General features: G+C 45.1%; 1 protein-coding gene across 1 annotated transcript in view; it reads right to left on the minus strand.

The window, feature by feature from the left end:
• The window catches only part of ARIH1 (ariadne RBR E3 ubiquitin protein ligase 1), a 50,370-nt gene that overhangs the window by 10,039 nt on the left and 23,220 nt on the right, over positions 1-17,111 (minus strand). The window contains exons 3-9 of the mRNA XM_069025240.1: positions 12,449-12,593; positions 8,331-8,423; positions 7,924-7,979; positions 4,914-4,980; positions 4,107-4,213; positions 3,571-3,613; positions 2,440-2,511 (exon numbers count right to left, since the gene is read on the minus strand). Of these exons, the coding sequence (XP_068881341.1) occupies positions 2,440-2,511; positions 3,571-3,613; positions 4,107-4,213; positions 4,914-4,980; positions 7,924-7,979; positions 8,331-8,423; positions 12,449-12,593 (583 nt within the window). The remainder of the gene's footprint in view (positions 1-2,439; positions 2,512-3,570; positions 3,614-4,106; positions 4,214-4,913; positions 4,981-7,923; positions 7,980-8,330; positions 8,424-12,448; positions 12,594-17,111) is intronic.

Raw genomic sequence — 17,111 nt, forward strand, 5'->3', positions numbered from 1 at the left:
ACACTCTGCTGCAAGGGCTGTATCTTTTGTAGAAGGAATTTAGGTCTCCTAAGTGCAAGTAAATGAATGCAAAAGAAAAAAAAAATCATATCAGAAACCACAGAACTCACTACTCGAATCTCCTCGTTTTTCATTCAGACCACTCTACATAATTCATCAAAAAATGCATCGCATCATTCCAGTTTGGGAACAGAACCCAATTCAGCTGGGTTTCACTTTTTTATTCTCTCACACAATTGCCTAATTTTCCTTTCCAATTCCATCTCCCAGGACAAGCCGGAACAAATGTATCTCACATTCTCCCATTGCAAAGGATTATCCAGATTTCAAGCCCACATTCCAGAGGATTGGTATTTTGCTCTTACACCTTCATCTTGGTATGACAGGAAGTCTCCTTCCCTGAGAGGAGCCCACATGGGACAGGACTCACGCCTGGATGGCTCCAGAAAGTGCTTTCCAAAAGCCAGAAACAGCAACAGAGCCTGTAGGCACAATTGAATTCCTTGGAGAGCTGTTCCCACTGAAAATGGGGATTTTTGCATCTCATGGTACCCGATTCCTTTCTAGGTTCTTCAAAATGAAATTCAACACAGAATTTAGGCTGTGAAGCCAACAGTGCAGGCACAAGTTGTGCCTCACCAAACACGGCTGCCCTGCTTTCCTGCTAGGAACAGTAGAGAGAGAAAGGAGGGATGGATACACGCTCCAACTGCACAATTCCCATCCCAGTCCATTGCTACAGCCCCACATCCAGACAGCACTTGGGTCTCTCCACGCCTCTGGTCAGGGACCAGCAGGGAACTGGGGCACGAGGGAGGTGGCTGCAGCCCCATGATCCCAGGCTGATCGGGCTCTCCAGAGGCTGCAAAGCTCCCAGGGCACAAATCCTAGCAGCCAAAGCTGGAGGTTCCCACCTTCCCCAAGGCAGAGATCAGCATGAGGGTGGGTTCCTCTCCCTCCCAACTTTCCCCTCAACTGAATCCAGCGTCAGCTCCGAGAGAAGAATGCCATATTGTCCTTCAGCTAATTCAATGGATATGGATGCCACAAGACTCCAGGACAGTTGGCTTGCTCAAATGTCTGGAGTGATTACCCTGATGGCAATATTCCCCCTGTTGCAGCCTGGGCTCCTAAGTATTCCCCTGTAGGAGTGTCTGGGACAGTATTAGAGGAAGTAGCTTAGACAGCAATGTCCAAGGACAGCTCTGCTGCTCCCACCAGACTACAGGTACCAACGGAGATGCAGGGCTGGTGGCAGATGCCACCCTCCAGATGGGTGCTCCCCACCCTCAAAAATCTTCTTATTCCCAAGGCAGGGGGAGGTACAAGATGGGGAACCCCAAGATCAGCCTCCTGAGGGCTTTAACAGGCAAAACAGGGCTGTGGCTGTTCCAGTGTCCCAAATATGTGAGACCCAAGGCTAGCAGTGCTTACACTCTGCCTTTTCCAAGCTATTGGGTGCTCTTCCTCAGGTTTAATAGGAGCAGTCCCTGAAGAGCCAGCAAACTCCAAACAAACCTGGTTCAGTCCCCGAGCCACGTTGGAACACACTGAGACAAAGCCAAAGTCCCTTTGGTGGCACCGTGAGCTCCAAGCAGGGCCCACACGGCCCCACTCCAGCCTGATCTGAGCTGCACAGTGGGTGTTTCTCTGCCACCATAACACAACATTCCAGCTCGATGAAAACCAGGCAGCCAGCCCTGGAAAGCAGCAAGGCTGCTGCAAACAATGCCATTAACCAGTTACATAACAGAACCAAGAAAACAAAGCAGCCATTTCCTCACTCCCTCTCCACCTTCCTCCTTCAGCTGGGAGCCCCAGGCCTGCTCCTCGCCCCCCACGGGATCTGCTGCTTTTGTGTCCTTGCCACCATGACAACCTTGGTTTTAATTTGTCCCAAAGTGATCAAATGCTAAAGTTTCAGGCGAAGTTGGGCTAAGTAGAAGGAAGACCTTAACATAATGAAATCCCAAACAGCTGTTCTGCCAGTCTCCACCTGGAACGCTGCCCAGCGGAAATGAAGGCTCCTCCGGAGACCAGTCCCACGGATTTGAAGGCAGATGTAAATGATCCCAGCCAAACTGAGCCATTGGTGGTGGTAACATGTTCCACACACAGAATGGGGCATGGATTTGCTCAGGGAAGCCACCAGTGCCAGACAGGAGCCCAAAGTCTTAAATCTTGAGCTTCCTTTGAGTCTCCAATTAACTGGTTTTTTCCAAGCACTTTCTTTCACTGAACTTGAAGAAACTCACCTTATTCCAGGCATTAACACCTGTTTGCTCTTCAAACAAGAGCACTTCAGTGTACTGTGGATTTTAAGGCTTGCTCTTAACATAGAATAGAAAAAACAATCCTAGTGCATGGAAGTAGATTGATGTCCTTTTCACCTGACAAATCTATATAAAATCTCTGTATAAAATATGAAAAACCTCTCACCTTTGTGTTGGCTGCAATCCAGTTGGAGGTTTCACTGTCATCATCACACTTCTTAATCCATTTCTTTAACCACTGTCAGAAAAATGATTGAAGAAGAGCGTTAAATCTAACTGGAGGATGTTCCCAAGACACCTGCTCACATTAAGGAAAGGTACACCCAACCACATGGGAATAGGGGGGTGTTGGTGCTGGAAAACTGTGCCAACAGCCACTAATCTAGTGGCAGAAAATTCCTGCAGCTCCATTCTGATCCAGCAAGCACAAGCACCCAGCACAAACACTCCTGCAATGAGTTTGCAGCTCTTAAGCTCAATCAACAGAAACTTCATGTTGGACCCTTAAATAATAAGGACATTTTGGCTTTGGGGGGACTAACTGTGGCCTTCCAGTACCTGAAAGGAGCCTACAAGAAAGATGGAGAGAGACTGTTTACAAGGGCCTGGAGTGACAGGACAAGGGGGAATGGCTTCCCACTACAAGAGGGCAGGATTAGATGGGATATTGGGAAGGCAGTGTTTCCTGGGAGGGTGGTGAGGCCCTGGCACAGGGTGCCCAGAGAAGCTGTGCATGCCCCATCCCTGGAAGTGCTCAAGGATGGGGCTTGGAGCAACCTGGGCTAGTGGAAGGTATCCCTGCCCATGGCAGGGTGTGGGACTAGATAACCTTTAGCATCCCTTCAAACCCAAACCAGCAAAACCAAATTGGTTCCTTCAGTACAATGCAAAGCACCAAACACTACAGGGACACCTCATACAGGAATGCTCCTTGTCCAAAAAGCACCTTCACTCCTCTGCAGGGGGTCACAGGTCTCACAACCTCCTCTTCCAGACAACTCCCACCTGGATGAGGCACTGTTCCCTCACAAGGTCCAACTGTGAGGCAGCCAGTAAAGGCACCCAGTAGGATTTCACTGCTGGTTCTCACGCTATGATTTAAACAGATGAGCTACTCTGCTCCCTGGTGGGAACAACAGCTGGGCTCAGTGATCCCTGGGGGCCCCTTCCAGTTCAGGATAGTCTATGATTCTATGGACAGCCACAAAAACTTGGGCTTCAGTGATAAGTGTTGCACATAAATTGATTTAAAACTTTTTCAAAACACAGATTTGGGAAAGGACCTTGACGTGCTCACCTTGCATTTAACAGGATCATGCCAGTTTTCACCGCAGTTAAAGCTGTAAGGGAAAGAAAAGGGGAAATAAGCAAACAGGGCAGATGATTGTACTTGTAATTAAAACGGGAGGTTTTCTTCTGGGTTGTTCAAAGCCAGTCCTAAGGAAACACAACACACCCCCCTTCAATCCTGAAATCCCTCAAGGGCCACTTCAAAACAGTGGCAGAACAAGGGGAAATGGCTTCCCACTGTCAGAGGGCAGGGTTAGATGGAATTATTAGGGAGAAATTCTTTACTGTGAGGGTTGTGAGACACTGAAACCGGTTTCTAGAGAAGTCACCCCTGGATCCCTGGAAGTGCCCAAGGCCAGGCTGGATGAGGCTTGGAGCAGCCTGGGATAGCGGAAGGTGTCCCTGCCCATGGCAGAGGGTGGAACTCGATCGCCTTTAAGGCGCCTCCCAAGCCAGAGCAGTCTGGGACTCCATGAACACACACGAACACTTCAGGGCAGTGCACACAAAGCAGTTCCAGCAGCTTTCCCTGATGGCTCTTACCAGAACTGACGGCCACATTTGCAGCGCACGGGTTTAGCATCCGGGTATTGGACTTTAACGACGTGGTGGCAGTCGGGGGCAGGACACCACTTTAACAGTCGATTACACTGCGAAACAAAGCACAGAGCCCACATCACATCACACAGGAAGGAGGTGCTCAAGGACAGCTCCTGCCCTGCATCCCTTTGCCGTGGCTGTAAACAGCTAAGAAATTAAAACCAAACCCACTGCACCCATCACTTCTGGCAAGGACTGAAAGCTTGATCCCATAACAACTTCCTCCATGGGCTCTACAGGACAGCTGAACCCACACAACTGGGAAACTGGGACAGTGCAAACATCTTGCAAAGCACCTTTCTCCAAGTTTATTTTGAGGCTACAAAACTATTAGTATTTTGCTAAAGCATTTTTGCAGTTTTACTTCAACTTGCAAAATGTTTAATGAGTGATGTTGTTTACAGCATTTCCTGCTTTCCAATCTGAAGTATCTCAGGTAACATTCAAGAGTTATAAATAACTATTATGTAACTGTTAAAACTGTGTAATTCTGCTTCTCAGGACCCAGATAATAAGCAACAGCTCTTGCATTCTCTTTAGGTCTTTTGTCCTGAAGTTTTTCTAATATTTTCCTACAACTGTCTCTGTAAGGCAAAGGACTATAAAACAACTGCTGCATTCACACTTGATTAGAGACTATGCAAAGAAACCCTGCTCTGCAGTTCTAAACAAGCCTCCAGTCTCTGACTGGGTATGTGTGTGAGACAAAAACAACCTACAAACCATTAAAAATTTCAAGTAAAAACTCACCTCTACAAAACTATTGGTTATTAAATGCTGGTACTTTAATTTAACCTTGGAATCTGTGATCAGACGCCTGTGGGAAGGGAAGAAACAAAAATTGTAGCAGAAATCTTGTTTACCCCATACACAGCCAGTAAGTTAGGACAAATAGGTTTGATTTGTCCTTCTGCACTTGCAGATACTTTTTGTACTCATCTGTTCACTATTTATTTTTTAGACCATTTATTATTATGAAAACTACATTCATTGTATTCAATATATAAATACACATATAAATATATTAGCTTCAGAAACAGAAAGCTCATGCAGTTCAAAAGAACTGAACCTCTTGGTGTGAGGATTTTTATTTTAAAACACTTTCCTGAAGAGCCAAAGAAACAAAGCAAGTAATTTAATCAGTTCATTTACATAAAACATGCACATTGTGTGGCAAATCCCTTTAAAAAGCTCCAGAACAACCCTTGTGTGGTTAATAACTTTGGGAAGCCTAATGTTAGCTGGGTTCCAGTGGAATGCTACAGCTTCAGCTTAAAGGTGTTTTAATCTATTTACCATAAAAACAAAGTTGATTTGAATTCAACATCACTAGGAGTGTACACAACATGGACTTTAAATTAATTCCAGTCTGCTTGGAACTGGGAGAGCAGAGGAAAACTGACTGATGGGAACCCTTGACAAGCATGGTGACCACTCTTCTCCTGGGCACACCATCCCAGCTGGCATTTGCACTGTCCAGCCTAAATACATCCAAAGTAACTTAATTATGGATTGCTGAGCACTTCCAAAAATGTCTTTTAGCTATAACTGAAGTTATATACACTGAAGTGTCTTCCCAATATACCTAAATATAAAGCTGGACAAACACACCCTGTGTAGCATTCCTGGTTTAAATCCTACTGTGGAATACAGCTTTATACAGGCCATACCATGGATGAATATTGGAATTAATGGATTTTCCTTTCCAGCTGCAGCCAAAACTAAGTGTACTCCTGCATGTTATCCTTACAACACTCCCTGAGGAGTGGCGTGTGCCCATGGGATGAGCACAAATCCCAGCCCTGGGCAGCTGGGGAGCTCCTCACTCAAGCACATGCTGGTTATTACATAAATCACAGCACGTGGCAGCTCAATTCCCAGGGCTAAAATAAAACAAATCAGCTGACAAAGCATCTCTCCTGCAATTCTGGAGTCGAACTTACTGAAGTATGAGAAAACAATCTGAATTTAGTATGAATTATAAATTTCTATTTTTTACCCCATACCTGGGCTTCAAGACATACTAAGTATCACTTTGGAAATGTACTGAATTATAACAATGTATCAGGCACTGGCATTTAAATTAATAGTCATGCCATGACTAACCCGAGCACATAATCCACTGGTTTTTTGCTTATCAAAATGCTTTGATTGCCCTGATCAGCATCACCAGGTCAAGACCTTCAAGAATTTAGCTTTGAATATTATTGTCTTTTGGTAAATCATAAATGAAACTAGACAAATTAAGAGATGAAACCCATGCCCAGAGCCCATAAATCATATTAATTTTGCGTTCATATCACTTAGAAACTGAGAGCTGGAGACTCTGTAAACAGGAAAAGACCTAAAAAGTAGTAATTAAGGTCACAGAAGTGGGTGCAGGTTCCAGTTGAGATCATTTACATTTTTGTCACATATATTGACATATTCTAAGATTGCCACAGTTGTCCATTCTGGCTTTTAAATGAATGAGTTTTTCAAAAAATGCACCTTCCTCCCCTCAGAAATGCAGGTAAGAACAGGGAAAGGTGGATTTTTACCTCTAGAAACAGTTTCTAGTTTTACTCAGACAAAGGGGACCTGTTTGCTTTAGCACCCAGCTGCCACTGCCCTATCCCAGGCGTTGTCCCTGCCCTCTGCAGCCAGCTGGAATCCCACAGCACTGCCTTCCTTTTCTTCCATCCTTTCCTTGCTGCTGCTGCCACTGCAGCCTCCAATGGTTTCAGCTACTCAATTTCACATGCACCGTTTGAACAGCTCATTCCAACTGTTGCAATCAAGAAAACACTCAAAAAAGTCCTGCTGAGAGCATTCGATTCCACAAATTGAAGTTCAACCTCTGGTAAACAAAAATCTCAATCAAGTTACTCAAGATATGCCAACTTCAGCTCAGTTTCCACCCACTGGGCTCTACAAACCACCCCTCAACAGGGCAGGAAAGCACTTCAGCTACTTCCACTTCCATCCAGCCTACACTCCATGAGTAACAGAGAGGCAGAATTGGGGAAATCACTACTCTGAAAGCAACTGATAATAAAAACCAGCAAATTAATATCAATGAGTGAGTCAGGCTTCAGGAAGGAAAGAATAAGGTAACAGAATAAGCCTCTACTGAGATGCTTTTTAGCAAGAAGAATTAAAATGAACTTGAACAAAGTTCAGGACTATGAAGGATATTGCTCATGCAACAGCCTCCCCCAGTACAACAGAGAGGGAAGCTCATGGAATTCACTGCTCCACCACGAACTAACAGTCATTCTACAGCTGGACAACTCAATAACTCCAAGGACACAGGCTGACACACCAGCTTAATCAAATCTTCTGTTTGAGGGTCAACTGCTTCCTATCAGAGGGCAAAAAACACACCCTGAATCAGCCCTTAGGACTCCTGTCCTCTGACTCACCTATTAACCACAGCTATAGGGCTTGGGGAACCAGTGGGTTGACCTGGGTAGAAGTCCTGAATTCCGACATAAATCGAAGGAAACAAAACGAACAAAGCAGTAAAACAGGGTTTGGAAACCCTGGTGTCACACTGACCAAACTGGTCAGGGACTCTTTCCTCCCAGTGCTGTCACATGGGGTTGTCACACCTAAACAGGAAGTTAAGAGACATTGTGGGATCAAAACAAACAATTCAAGACAGGCTTCTCTGCTGCCTACAAGCCTCTGTGCAGTTTGTTATAAGCATTTGAATAGATTTGAATAACACATGAGTAACACAATGGAAAGAGAGAGCAAAGCCAAGAGCATTACTTACATAACTGTATTGTCGTCCACTAAGATATCACAGCCATGGGCAGGGCATGAAATGGTCTGAAAAACACAAAAAGGTCATAGGAGGAACAGTGCTTATCCTGGTTTTGCATCACAAAGAATTCCAAGGCAACAGACTTCATTACAATCCACAGCCAAAGGAGTGCCTTGCCTCTCCCACCACATCCCAGCTGTGCCACTGGTTCCTCCTTCCCCAGCCCAGATACCTGCACCAATTCCACAGAATTCCCTCCAGATTCACCTGTAGCAGAGCCTGCAGCCCCCAAACCTTTGGGGTTTGGGTTTTCTCAGTCATTCTTTTGGATGTTCTTAAACTTCAGCAGGGGACACTCTCCCCCATCTCTCCAATACACAGAATTTCCAGAAATAAGCCATGAGGTGAGATTTTACCTGTCCCATGCCTTCCTCCATTATTTTGGTAGTTAAATATTCACTCCAGCACTGCATACAGAACTTGTGTCCACACTCTAGGCCAGTGAAGTACTGCAATGACAAAGAACACAAGACATTGCCTCATTTTATCACTGGACTCACTCCATAATTTCATCCTTCTTGGTGCTGTGCAGTTCATCCATCCCATCCCTCATTCCCCACACCACACTTGAGACACTGCTATTCGTTTTGCATCATCACCCTACAGAACATTGCCAAAGCAGCCTTAGTCACTCTTCCAAAGCCAGACTTTAATCCCCAACCCCAGCAGCAAGAAAAGGTGTGGCCTATGTTTCCATCCTGGCCCATTTAAATTTATCCTTGTTTAAGGAGTGTATATGGAGCACAGCATGGCTCTCTCCCATGTTACTTTGGACATCAGTCAAATAAATACAACACCAAACAGGTCACAGTGATAAGGATACAGTCTTCATTCCTCCTATTTTTTCCCCTTGGCACATGTGGGTGCTGCCCAAAAGTCCTAGACCTCCTCGGGAACCTCCCCCTGAAACCCAGATGCCCATCAGATGAGGACACTAAAGATCCTGATTGGCAGGTGTAAATTGCTAAATAAAATTCAATAATGATCAGCTGTCACAGACAGCAGCAGGGACAACTCCATCCTTGTCTGCATCATCTGCACAGAGCTGTCAAGATATCATCTGGGACTGAGTTACACAAGGGGTGGAGAAGCAAACACTGCTGAGGAAAGACTGGAATTAAAGTACTTTTCTCTGGTCAGCTTACAGCTATTTTACACCCAGAGTCAGCACCAAGGAAAACTGTACTTCAAACACTTCACTTATACCACTATAGAGGTAGTATTTGCTGGCTCAGCTTTGCAAACCAACTTCTCAGCCAGTGAGATAAAACCAGAACTCCACCCTCAGATACCATCAAACTATGAAACTCCACAGAGGAAAGAACCCAGAATCCTCTGTGGAACAGCCCAAAACAACAGCAGAATGGTGGTAATTGAGGAAAGGAGAATCCACTTGAGGACAATGTTCTTCCCAAACCACCTCCTCAGCCATCATCCCACAGAGGTGCAGCAGCTGTGCTGTGCTGTCTCTGGATGCTCTGGCACAGGATTGCCCAGGGAAGGTGCCTGTCAGCACCCTCTTCCCCCAGGCTGGCAGGCTGTGATTTCACTGCTCTGACACTCCTGCCACCAGCACAGGCTGCACCCTGTGAGCACCAACACGGGTGACTCTGACCTGAGCATCTGACTCAGTTCCAGGTAAAAATAGAGACATCCGCCCCAAAAAAACCAACAAAGAGATCAGAGAGGAGGCTGACACCTATGTGGTGCCAGGTACACTGGCTCCAAGAGTGAAAAAAGACACCTTCCAATTTCTGAACCCTTATTGAGCCAGATAACAAAGGTACCTGATGCTCCACAGATGCTGCTGTGGCCAAGTGGCGTCTCCTGGAGATGCAGAGTTAGAGTAAAGTTACTTTAACATCTGTAACTTCTGGGATGCCACAGCACGAAACCATCCCAAAGACAGCACTGACTTTTCCCTGAATTTTGGCTTCTCCACATGTGATGGGAAGCAAGCACAGACAAAGGAATCATTCCTTACCAAACCCAAATACTCCTGCAGCAGGCACACACGAGGAACCAGCACAGAACACATCTTCATGTAAGACCTGTTTTGGCTATTTCAGGCAGGGAAAAGGTTTGCTAAATGCCCACAGAAAGGCAGCCATCACCACACTTCCTCCCAGGCTGGAAGGAATGCAGAGAATCTCTCAGCTCTTTTCTTTACTTTGAGGGAGTTCCCAATTATTTTTGGCTCAGCTGACAGAAGATGTCAAGGGAGCAAGTAAAAAGGCCAACATAAAACCACCAAGGATGGGGGGGAGCAGTGACTCCTTAGGCAGCTCGTTAGCCCAGGGGACAGTTCTGCTGTCACCACATCTGTGCTCAACATCTACAGTCTGGACAAAGCAGGATGTTCCCAAAAACACCCCCAGCCCACTCTCCAAGGAACCTGAGGGTGAGAGGCAAGAGAGAAGGAAGGCAAAGCCATGACCCTCCCAGTTCCTGTCTTACCAATAAAGGTGTCACCCAAAATAACTGCTGGGACCTGACACTGCTTGACAGGGACACAGAGCAGGTAAAACATCTCCCTTAAGTCCTCAAACTTGCTGGGTGAGAGCTTCCAATGCCTCGTTTGGCAGGTGCTTCCCAAAACCTCAAACCACAGTTCTTTGGAGGTGACTGAAGAGCTACAGAGACTTTGTAGACAGAAGAGAGGGAATATTCAAGACTAACATTCCTGCAACAACTGCACACTGGAAAACTTCTTAACACCCCCAAGCTCTCTAGCTTTCCACAGGCTGAAAGGGGCTCACAGGGCAAACCCCCCACCCCCCAGCTTTCAAGTGGAAAAAAAATTAGCTGATCATTGCAAGGGGATTTGCAAAGCTGAGATTTTAGGTTGGGCACTGAACATAAAAATAATCCTAGAGTTTGTAATTCACATCAACTAAAACGGCTTCAAAACAGATTTCAATCACCTTAGACACAGAAACTAAAGCCTTTTACAGAAGAAATAATAAATATTACTTTTCCTATAGGCTCCAGCTTTTTTGTAGGGCAAAGAAACAGAGGTTCCCCTCTGATGTCTTTTAACTCAATCAACACCAACAACAGAGACAGCCCTGCTCACTTGCAACATCTCTCTGCTCCAGCTAAAAATCTGCTCTTCTATCAACTGGGCCACTGCTATTTGAGCTACAAAATCAAGAAGTATTAGTGTGCTTTGTGCTGTTCTTTCCAGTTTCAAAACTCTGGACAATGCTGTGGTGTGATTTTGGGGGCTGTCCTGTGCAGGGCCTCGATGATCCTTGCGGGCCTGTTCCAGCTCACAGTATTCCATGACTCTAGGATTCTGCTTCCCAGGCAGCACAGTACCCCAAGGCAGAGGACAGGCCTGGCACTTGTGAGTTTTACCCCCACCCAGCACAGCAACTACGTTAAAAAGGAGAGAACAGCGTATTAGGATATACTGCCTTTCTCTTTCAAAGCACCTCATCATATAAAAAAGCAGGAATTTGCCTTTGCAGCTCCTCTCCAAGAAGGAGGTCAGGGCACACAAGACTGAAGAGGAGACACGTGAAGCCTTGTGGTTTCTGGCTCAAGAGGAACAGGGACCTTAATGCTGAGAATGGGAGGACTGAAACCGACCTTTGCTCAGCTCTGCCCACTCCAGGGAAGGAAGATCCAGAGCAAGGAAGAGGCTGCAATCAGGGAACTTCACCCCAGGCTACTCCTGAACCCCAAAGCTCATCATGTTTCCTCGCTGAAAACACACCCAGAGCCAAGAACAAAGCCTTTTGTCAGGGCAGCTTTGCTTGGAAAGACCCAGCACATGTTTTAGGGTGTTCTGGAGGGGCAGCTCCCCCGCGAAGAGCAGGTTCCAATAAAGGAAGAATTCCTTACTATCAGCACTTTGCCTTTTGACAAACTCTCCTGTTTGAGCTTTTCCACTCATCTCCTTTTCTCCCAGACCTCCCACCAGTATGTCCTGCCCCTGGGAGCCCCAGCAGAGCCTGGACCTCTGAGCAGTGTGTGGGAATGCTTCAGTTTGGTCAACAGCCACAAAAAAGCAGCACTATCACCCAGGACATTGATGCACAGCCCCAGCAAGTACTGCATAACACACTCTCATGTCTGACCAAGAGGGTATTGTCCAAACATGATAAAGATCCAAAGATATCCACATTTTACTTCTACTCACTTTTATTCCAGACTTCCTAGTTTGACTACTTTGTAGCATTATTTACTGCTTCTAAAAGCCGTTTCCTGCCTTGCCCTTCTATTTCCGAAAATATGCCTTTGCCCATCATGCTTTTCACAGATTTTTAATTTCACATATCATTTATCTGTACATCTCAGTTGGTATCTGACCTTTGCAAACATCACCTGCTTGCTTCTTCCTGAACTTTACTACACCGCTGTCCAGGCCCCAGCACTCTCAGAGGTGTTTTGCAGGAAAATGTGAAATTTCAGGTAGGAAATCTGGGGAGTTGATGGTCAGGTAGCACCGAGGCCACCGGGTACTCACCGAGTTTGGGTAGTTCAGATAGCAGATCTGACAGGACATGTCCTGGGCTGATGACCTGGTGTTCATCTGGCGCGTTCGAGACTTTTTACTTGGATTAATTACGTGACACTCAGCAAAGAGCTTCTCCAAGTTGCCATCGAAGTACCTGCACAACACAGGAGAGAATGAAAATTTAACCACCTACTAAATCATTCTTCCATTCTACTTGGCAGCTAAGTGTACAAAGATGCTTTCAATATTTCAAAACACACACACACACACTACTTCCAACAAACTCTTCCCTAGCACAACACAGAGGTGGATATTAGACAACTACATAATTTCAGAGACTCTCACTTGAATTACACTCCTGAAATTCAGGTATCTTCAATTCTTCAGCTGCATTTCAAGTAATTCATGATTCTCCCCAGTGATTGCTTTGCGTTAGAATTCCAGGACAGGAAACTAGAGCAAGAACACCTGAGTTCACAGTCCAGGCATTGGAACACCTTCCTAAAGCACAGGTTTCATGCCTCCAAGCTCAATTCTTTTCAATTGAAGCCTTCCATTTTTCCTACTATTCTGATCAGTAGCCATTCGAGCAGCTTTTCTCTTCAGCCAACCTGAGGTAATTTGACAACCTCCTAAAAAATACAGTTCCAGGTTTACAATGCTTCCAAAGATTAGGTACCTATTGGAAAGGAGGATGCAAAATTGCTTGGGGGAAGAAAAAAAGATCACTTCCTTTCTATTTCCTGTTCCCTTAAGGAAAACAATACTGGTTTGCTTTCAAGGCTTATAAAAAGCTCTTCCTTGGAGAGGAGGACCAAAGTGGAGAGAATCATTATCAGGAAGCTCAGCCTCTTCCCAGAATCCTTCACACACCTCTCTCCAGCCTGCAGCAGCTGCAAAGAACTAATTAAACCAGACAATTAACCAGCCCCATCACCTGCACACATCCCCCAGCCAAACCCACTAAGTCGCTCCCCCACTCCCTTACAGCTCTACCTACCAACAAGGCTTGATTTATAATTGAAAAAATATCCATTTTCCTGCTGTTTCATATGTTTCTCAGTGCAGTTCACATATTTTAGATCTTAAATTTCTGAACACTGAATCTGGAAGGAAGTGGTGAATTCTGGCATCACAGCATCCACGAGGCTTTGCCACTGTTCTTCAGTGTTAGCTCAGGATTTAACTCAACCAAGTTCTTTTGTTTGCTTAGAGGATTATATTTAGAATTTTTTATGCTATATTTAAATATATAAAATTATATCTGTAGAAAATTTTAGCAAGTGAATTCAGTGCGGTCCCACTATAGGCAGTACTTGTTTATTAAGAATCATGGATAAATATTAAGACCACAGAAGTTTTCCAGCCTTACAACTGCCCTTAGAGGCAGCAGGAGCAGCACAGGACGTGTTCTGAAGAGAGCAGACACACAGATGGGTTTGAATAGTTTTGTATACAAATGCTATGATGCAACTTGAACCCTGGTGCTCATGGCCAGCTAAATGCTTATGGAAATACCAGAGGTTTTTGTAGTGGTGGGCTGGTTCTAAGGGTGAATATCCATGTCAGGAACTTGAATTTTTTCACCTAGAATTACCTATCCCCTTTAAATACCTATGGATAGTATTCCTACTTCTCCATGCTGTCTTCTTCTCATGCATTTTCTTTCTGAGTAATTTCCACATTTGTTTTCATTAATGTCTCTCAAACTCAAACTCATGCTGCCACTGAGCCGTAAGAACTCCAGAAAACGCAGAGGAAAATGTGGATCTCCTTGAAAACATGCAGTTCCAATGGATACTCCAAAGTCCAACAGCTGTCTCACTGCTCCACCACTCCTTACGCAAACACGCCAAGGGCTCCATCAGGAGACTCTTGCAGTTCCTTCAATGGTTAGGAACAACTCCTAATTCCAGTGACCATCCCTTTTTCCCACTTGTTCCAGCATCACCACAGCCCATCCATGCAGGCAGATCTCCCTCTGCCCTTCCCATGTTCTTTGGTCAAAGGATTCCCAGGCAGCAGCTCTAACACCCTTCCCTCCCACAGCAAGTGAGCTCCATGTGACATTCACCAACTTCCCTGGCCAGCAAACCTTCTCCACCACCAATTCCCATTTCCATTCATCCTCCTTGAATCTAAGAAGCCAAAACACATGCAATCCCAGTCCAGATCTGACCCTGATCTCATAGAATTTCACCAGAGTTCTCCGGCAAATCTCACCTAATGCATCGCAAAAGATGGCTACATTTCTCCAGAGCTCCTCCATGTCAGCATCCCTCCTCACTTCCTTCACAACTCCAAGAATTCTGATTTTTCCTCAAATACACTCAATTAAAGGGTTGGTTCTTGGTACCTCCATCCTTATTTTCATCCTGGGGAGGAGCACAGCACCTTACACAGCCCTTGAAATCCTCTGCCCTCCTTTCCCTTCACAATGCAGATATTGAGTAATTCCAGCACTTCTGGCACATGAGAATTTCTTCTATTAATTCTTCAAAGTTCCTTTGCTTCACCACAAAGTTGGGGGCTTTTCTGCTATTTTAAAATGAATGGACAAACCAGTGTTTGTCCATTATTTTCAAGTGTTTCTACTTACCAAGACCAAACCTATTACAGTACCAAGTCTTTTTGGCAGAGGGATCAAGCTGTCAGCTCCTTTATCTCCTCAAAATTCCCTCCTGCTGTCTGTAACTGCTCAATCCCCATTTCCCAGACATAATCAAATCCTACCCATGGGAGTATCAAAGATAAAAAGCCTTTTTACTGAAAAAAATTGCTTCCAGTACACACTTTGGGATATTTACTTCCATGGAAGAGCATTTGTGAGTGTCAGTACAGCAATATACTCGCAGTAAAAGATATCTCCACATCAGAACTCCTGCCATGCACCATTTTTCACCTGTTCAACCTCTGCTAAGGAGTGTAAAGCATTATTTGTTCCAAGGAAAGCAGGCAGCCAGGTTCTACAGAAGAGGCAATCTGGGCATTCCTGACATCCCTCCTCTGCTCAGAGGAACAGGGACATGTGGCCACCAAGATAAGCAGCTACAAGGGACTGCTGTACCTCTGGCTGCGCCTCCAGGGATTAAATCGGGCCTTGGGGACATGCTGAGACATTTCTCTTAACAAAATGACCAGGGGAAGGGACATAAAGCAGGAGAGCTGCATTTTAACCTCTCTATCAGAGGTTCCTCCCCAAACTCCCCTCAGGAGAGGACACCATCAGCCATAGTACAATTACAAGTTAATCAAGATAAAGTTCAAGCTAAAGCACTTTCTTCACTTGTTTCTGAGGTGATGTGGTCATTCTGCACCTGCTGCTCTCCTGTCCCTATGAATCAAGTTTACAAGACACAGGAAAATAACACCTGACATCTTTATGCTCCTAAACACACACAGCATATCAGAGGCTGAACTAGTATTTCCTCCACTCCTCACTTCCATCCTACGAACAAATCCACCCCAAACCCCCAATTTTGCTTTTGCACACAAACAATTAAGTGTTTCACCAGTGGGAGAGAGCAGTTTTTCAATTGTGGCTGTTATTACTTTATTGTAAGAGGAATAAATACCCGCAAGCACATCTGCCCTCTCAACACCACTGTGCAATTACTCCATGACAAAGCTGGCACGGACAATTAACAAGCTGCTCATTAACAACAGGCATAGCAAGGCTAAAAAAAGTGGGAAAACAGAGAAATTTTCATGTCACAAGCTCAGACCTCCCCACCTATCAAAAAAAGAGAAGCCCCTTGGTTAAAGTGCTTTCCTCCAGGCCAGGTCTGATAAGGCTGCTGGGAGGTCGTGCTGACTCACCATGAGCTAAGGGAAAACAGGCACTGATTAGGAACTGCAAACATACACCATAAAACAACAGGAACTTCCAAGCAAAATGTGTATTTTGGGGTTTTTCCCCCTTAATCCTCAACTATCACCACAGCAATGACCAAACCCTCTTGAACACGAAGAGCCTGCTCTCAGCCTCCTTCCCAGCTTCCCGCTCCTGCTTTAACACAGCTGAGCACTCCAAAGGATTTCATGGAAGTTATTTGGTGCAGAAGTGACAGAAGGCAGCACCAGGCACTTGAGAGACGATGTTCTGGTGTTTTTCTAATACACCAGGACATCGATAAGCACCAAAACTGGGACCAGTGTGCAACAGGCCTGCCTAAGCAAGTTACGTATTCTATTACTCACAGGGGTAATCCTGCTGAGTTAAGTATTTTAATGAACATGTTTACCTGTGGATTTGTAAATATAACATGTACTTAAACTGCAAAAGCCTTAACAATAATACCTCACATTGACCTGGCTGGCACCTCCCTTGGGAAAAAAAAAACAAAAACAAAACCACAGCCCAATTTTTATTTTTAAATTGATGGCAGCCCTAAAAAAGCTTTTGACGACAAGGGACAAAACCTACTGTACAAAGGAGTGGCTTTTCAGTGCACTTGTGTAGAGGTATCTCACAGGGAGACAGAGGCAGCCAAGGAGAGTGAACTTTACCCTGACCAAGAGAACCAGCCCAAGAAACTCAAATACCAAGTGAATAGACATGTTGCAGAGCAGGAATTAAATCAGAATGCTTAACAGCTGTGGTCAGAGTTAAATAGTGGCTATACTTGTAACACCAAGCTTTCACACTTTCAACATTAACTAAAAGAGGTCA

The sequence above is a fragment of the Aphelocoma coerulescens genome, chromosome 10 (assembly GCF_041296385.1).
Source record: "Aphelocoma coerulescens isolate FSJ_1873_10779 chromosome 10, UR_Acoe_1.0, whole genome shotgun sequence".
Classification (NCBI taxonomy): domain Eukaryota; kingdom Metazoa; phylum Chordata; class Aves; order Passeriformes; family Corvidae; genus Aphelocoma; species Aphelocoma coerulescens.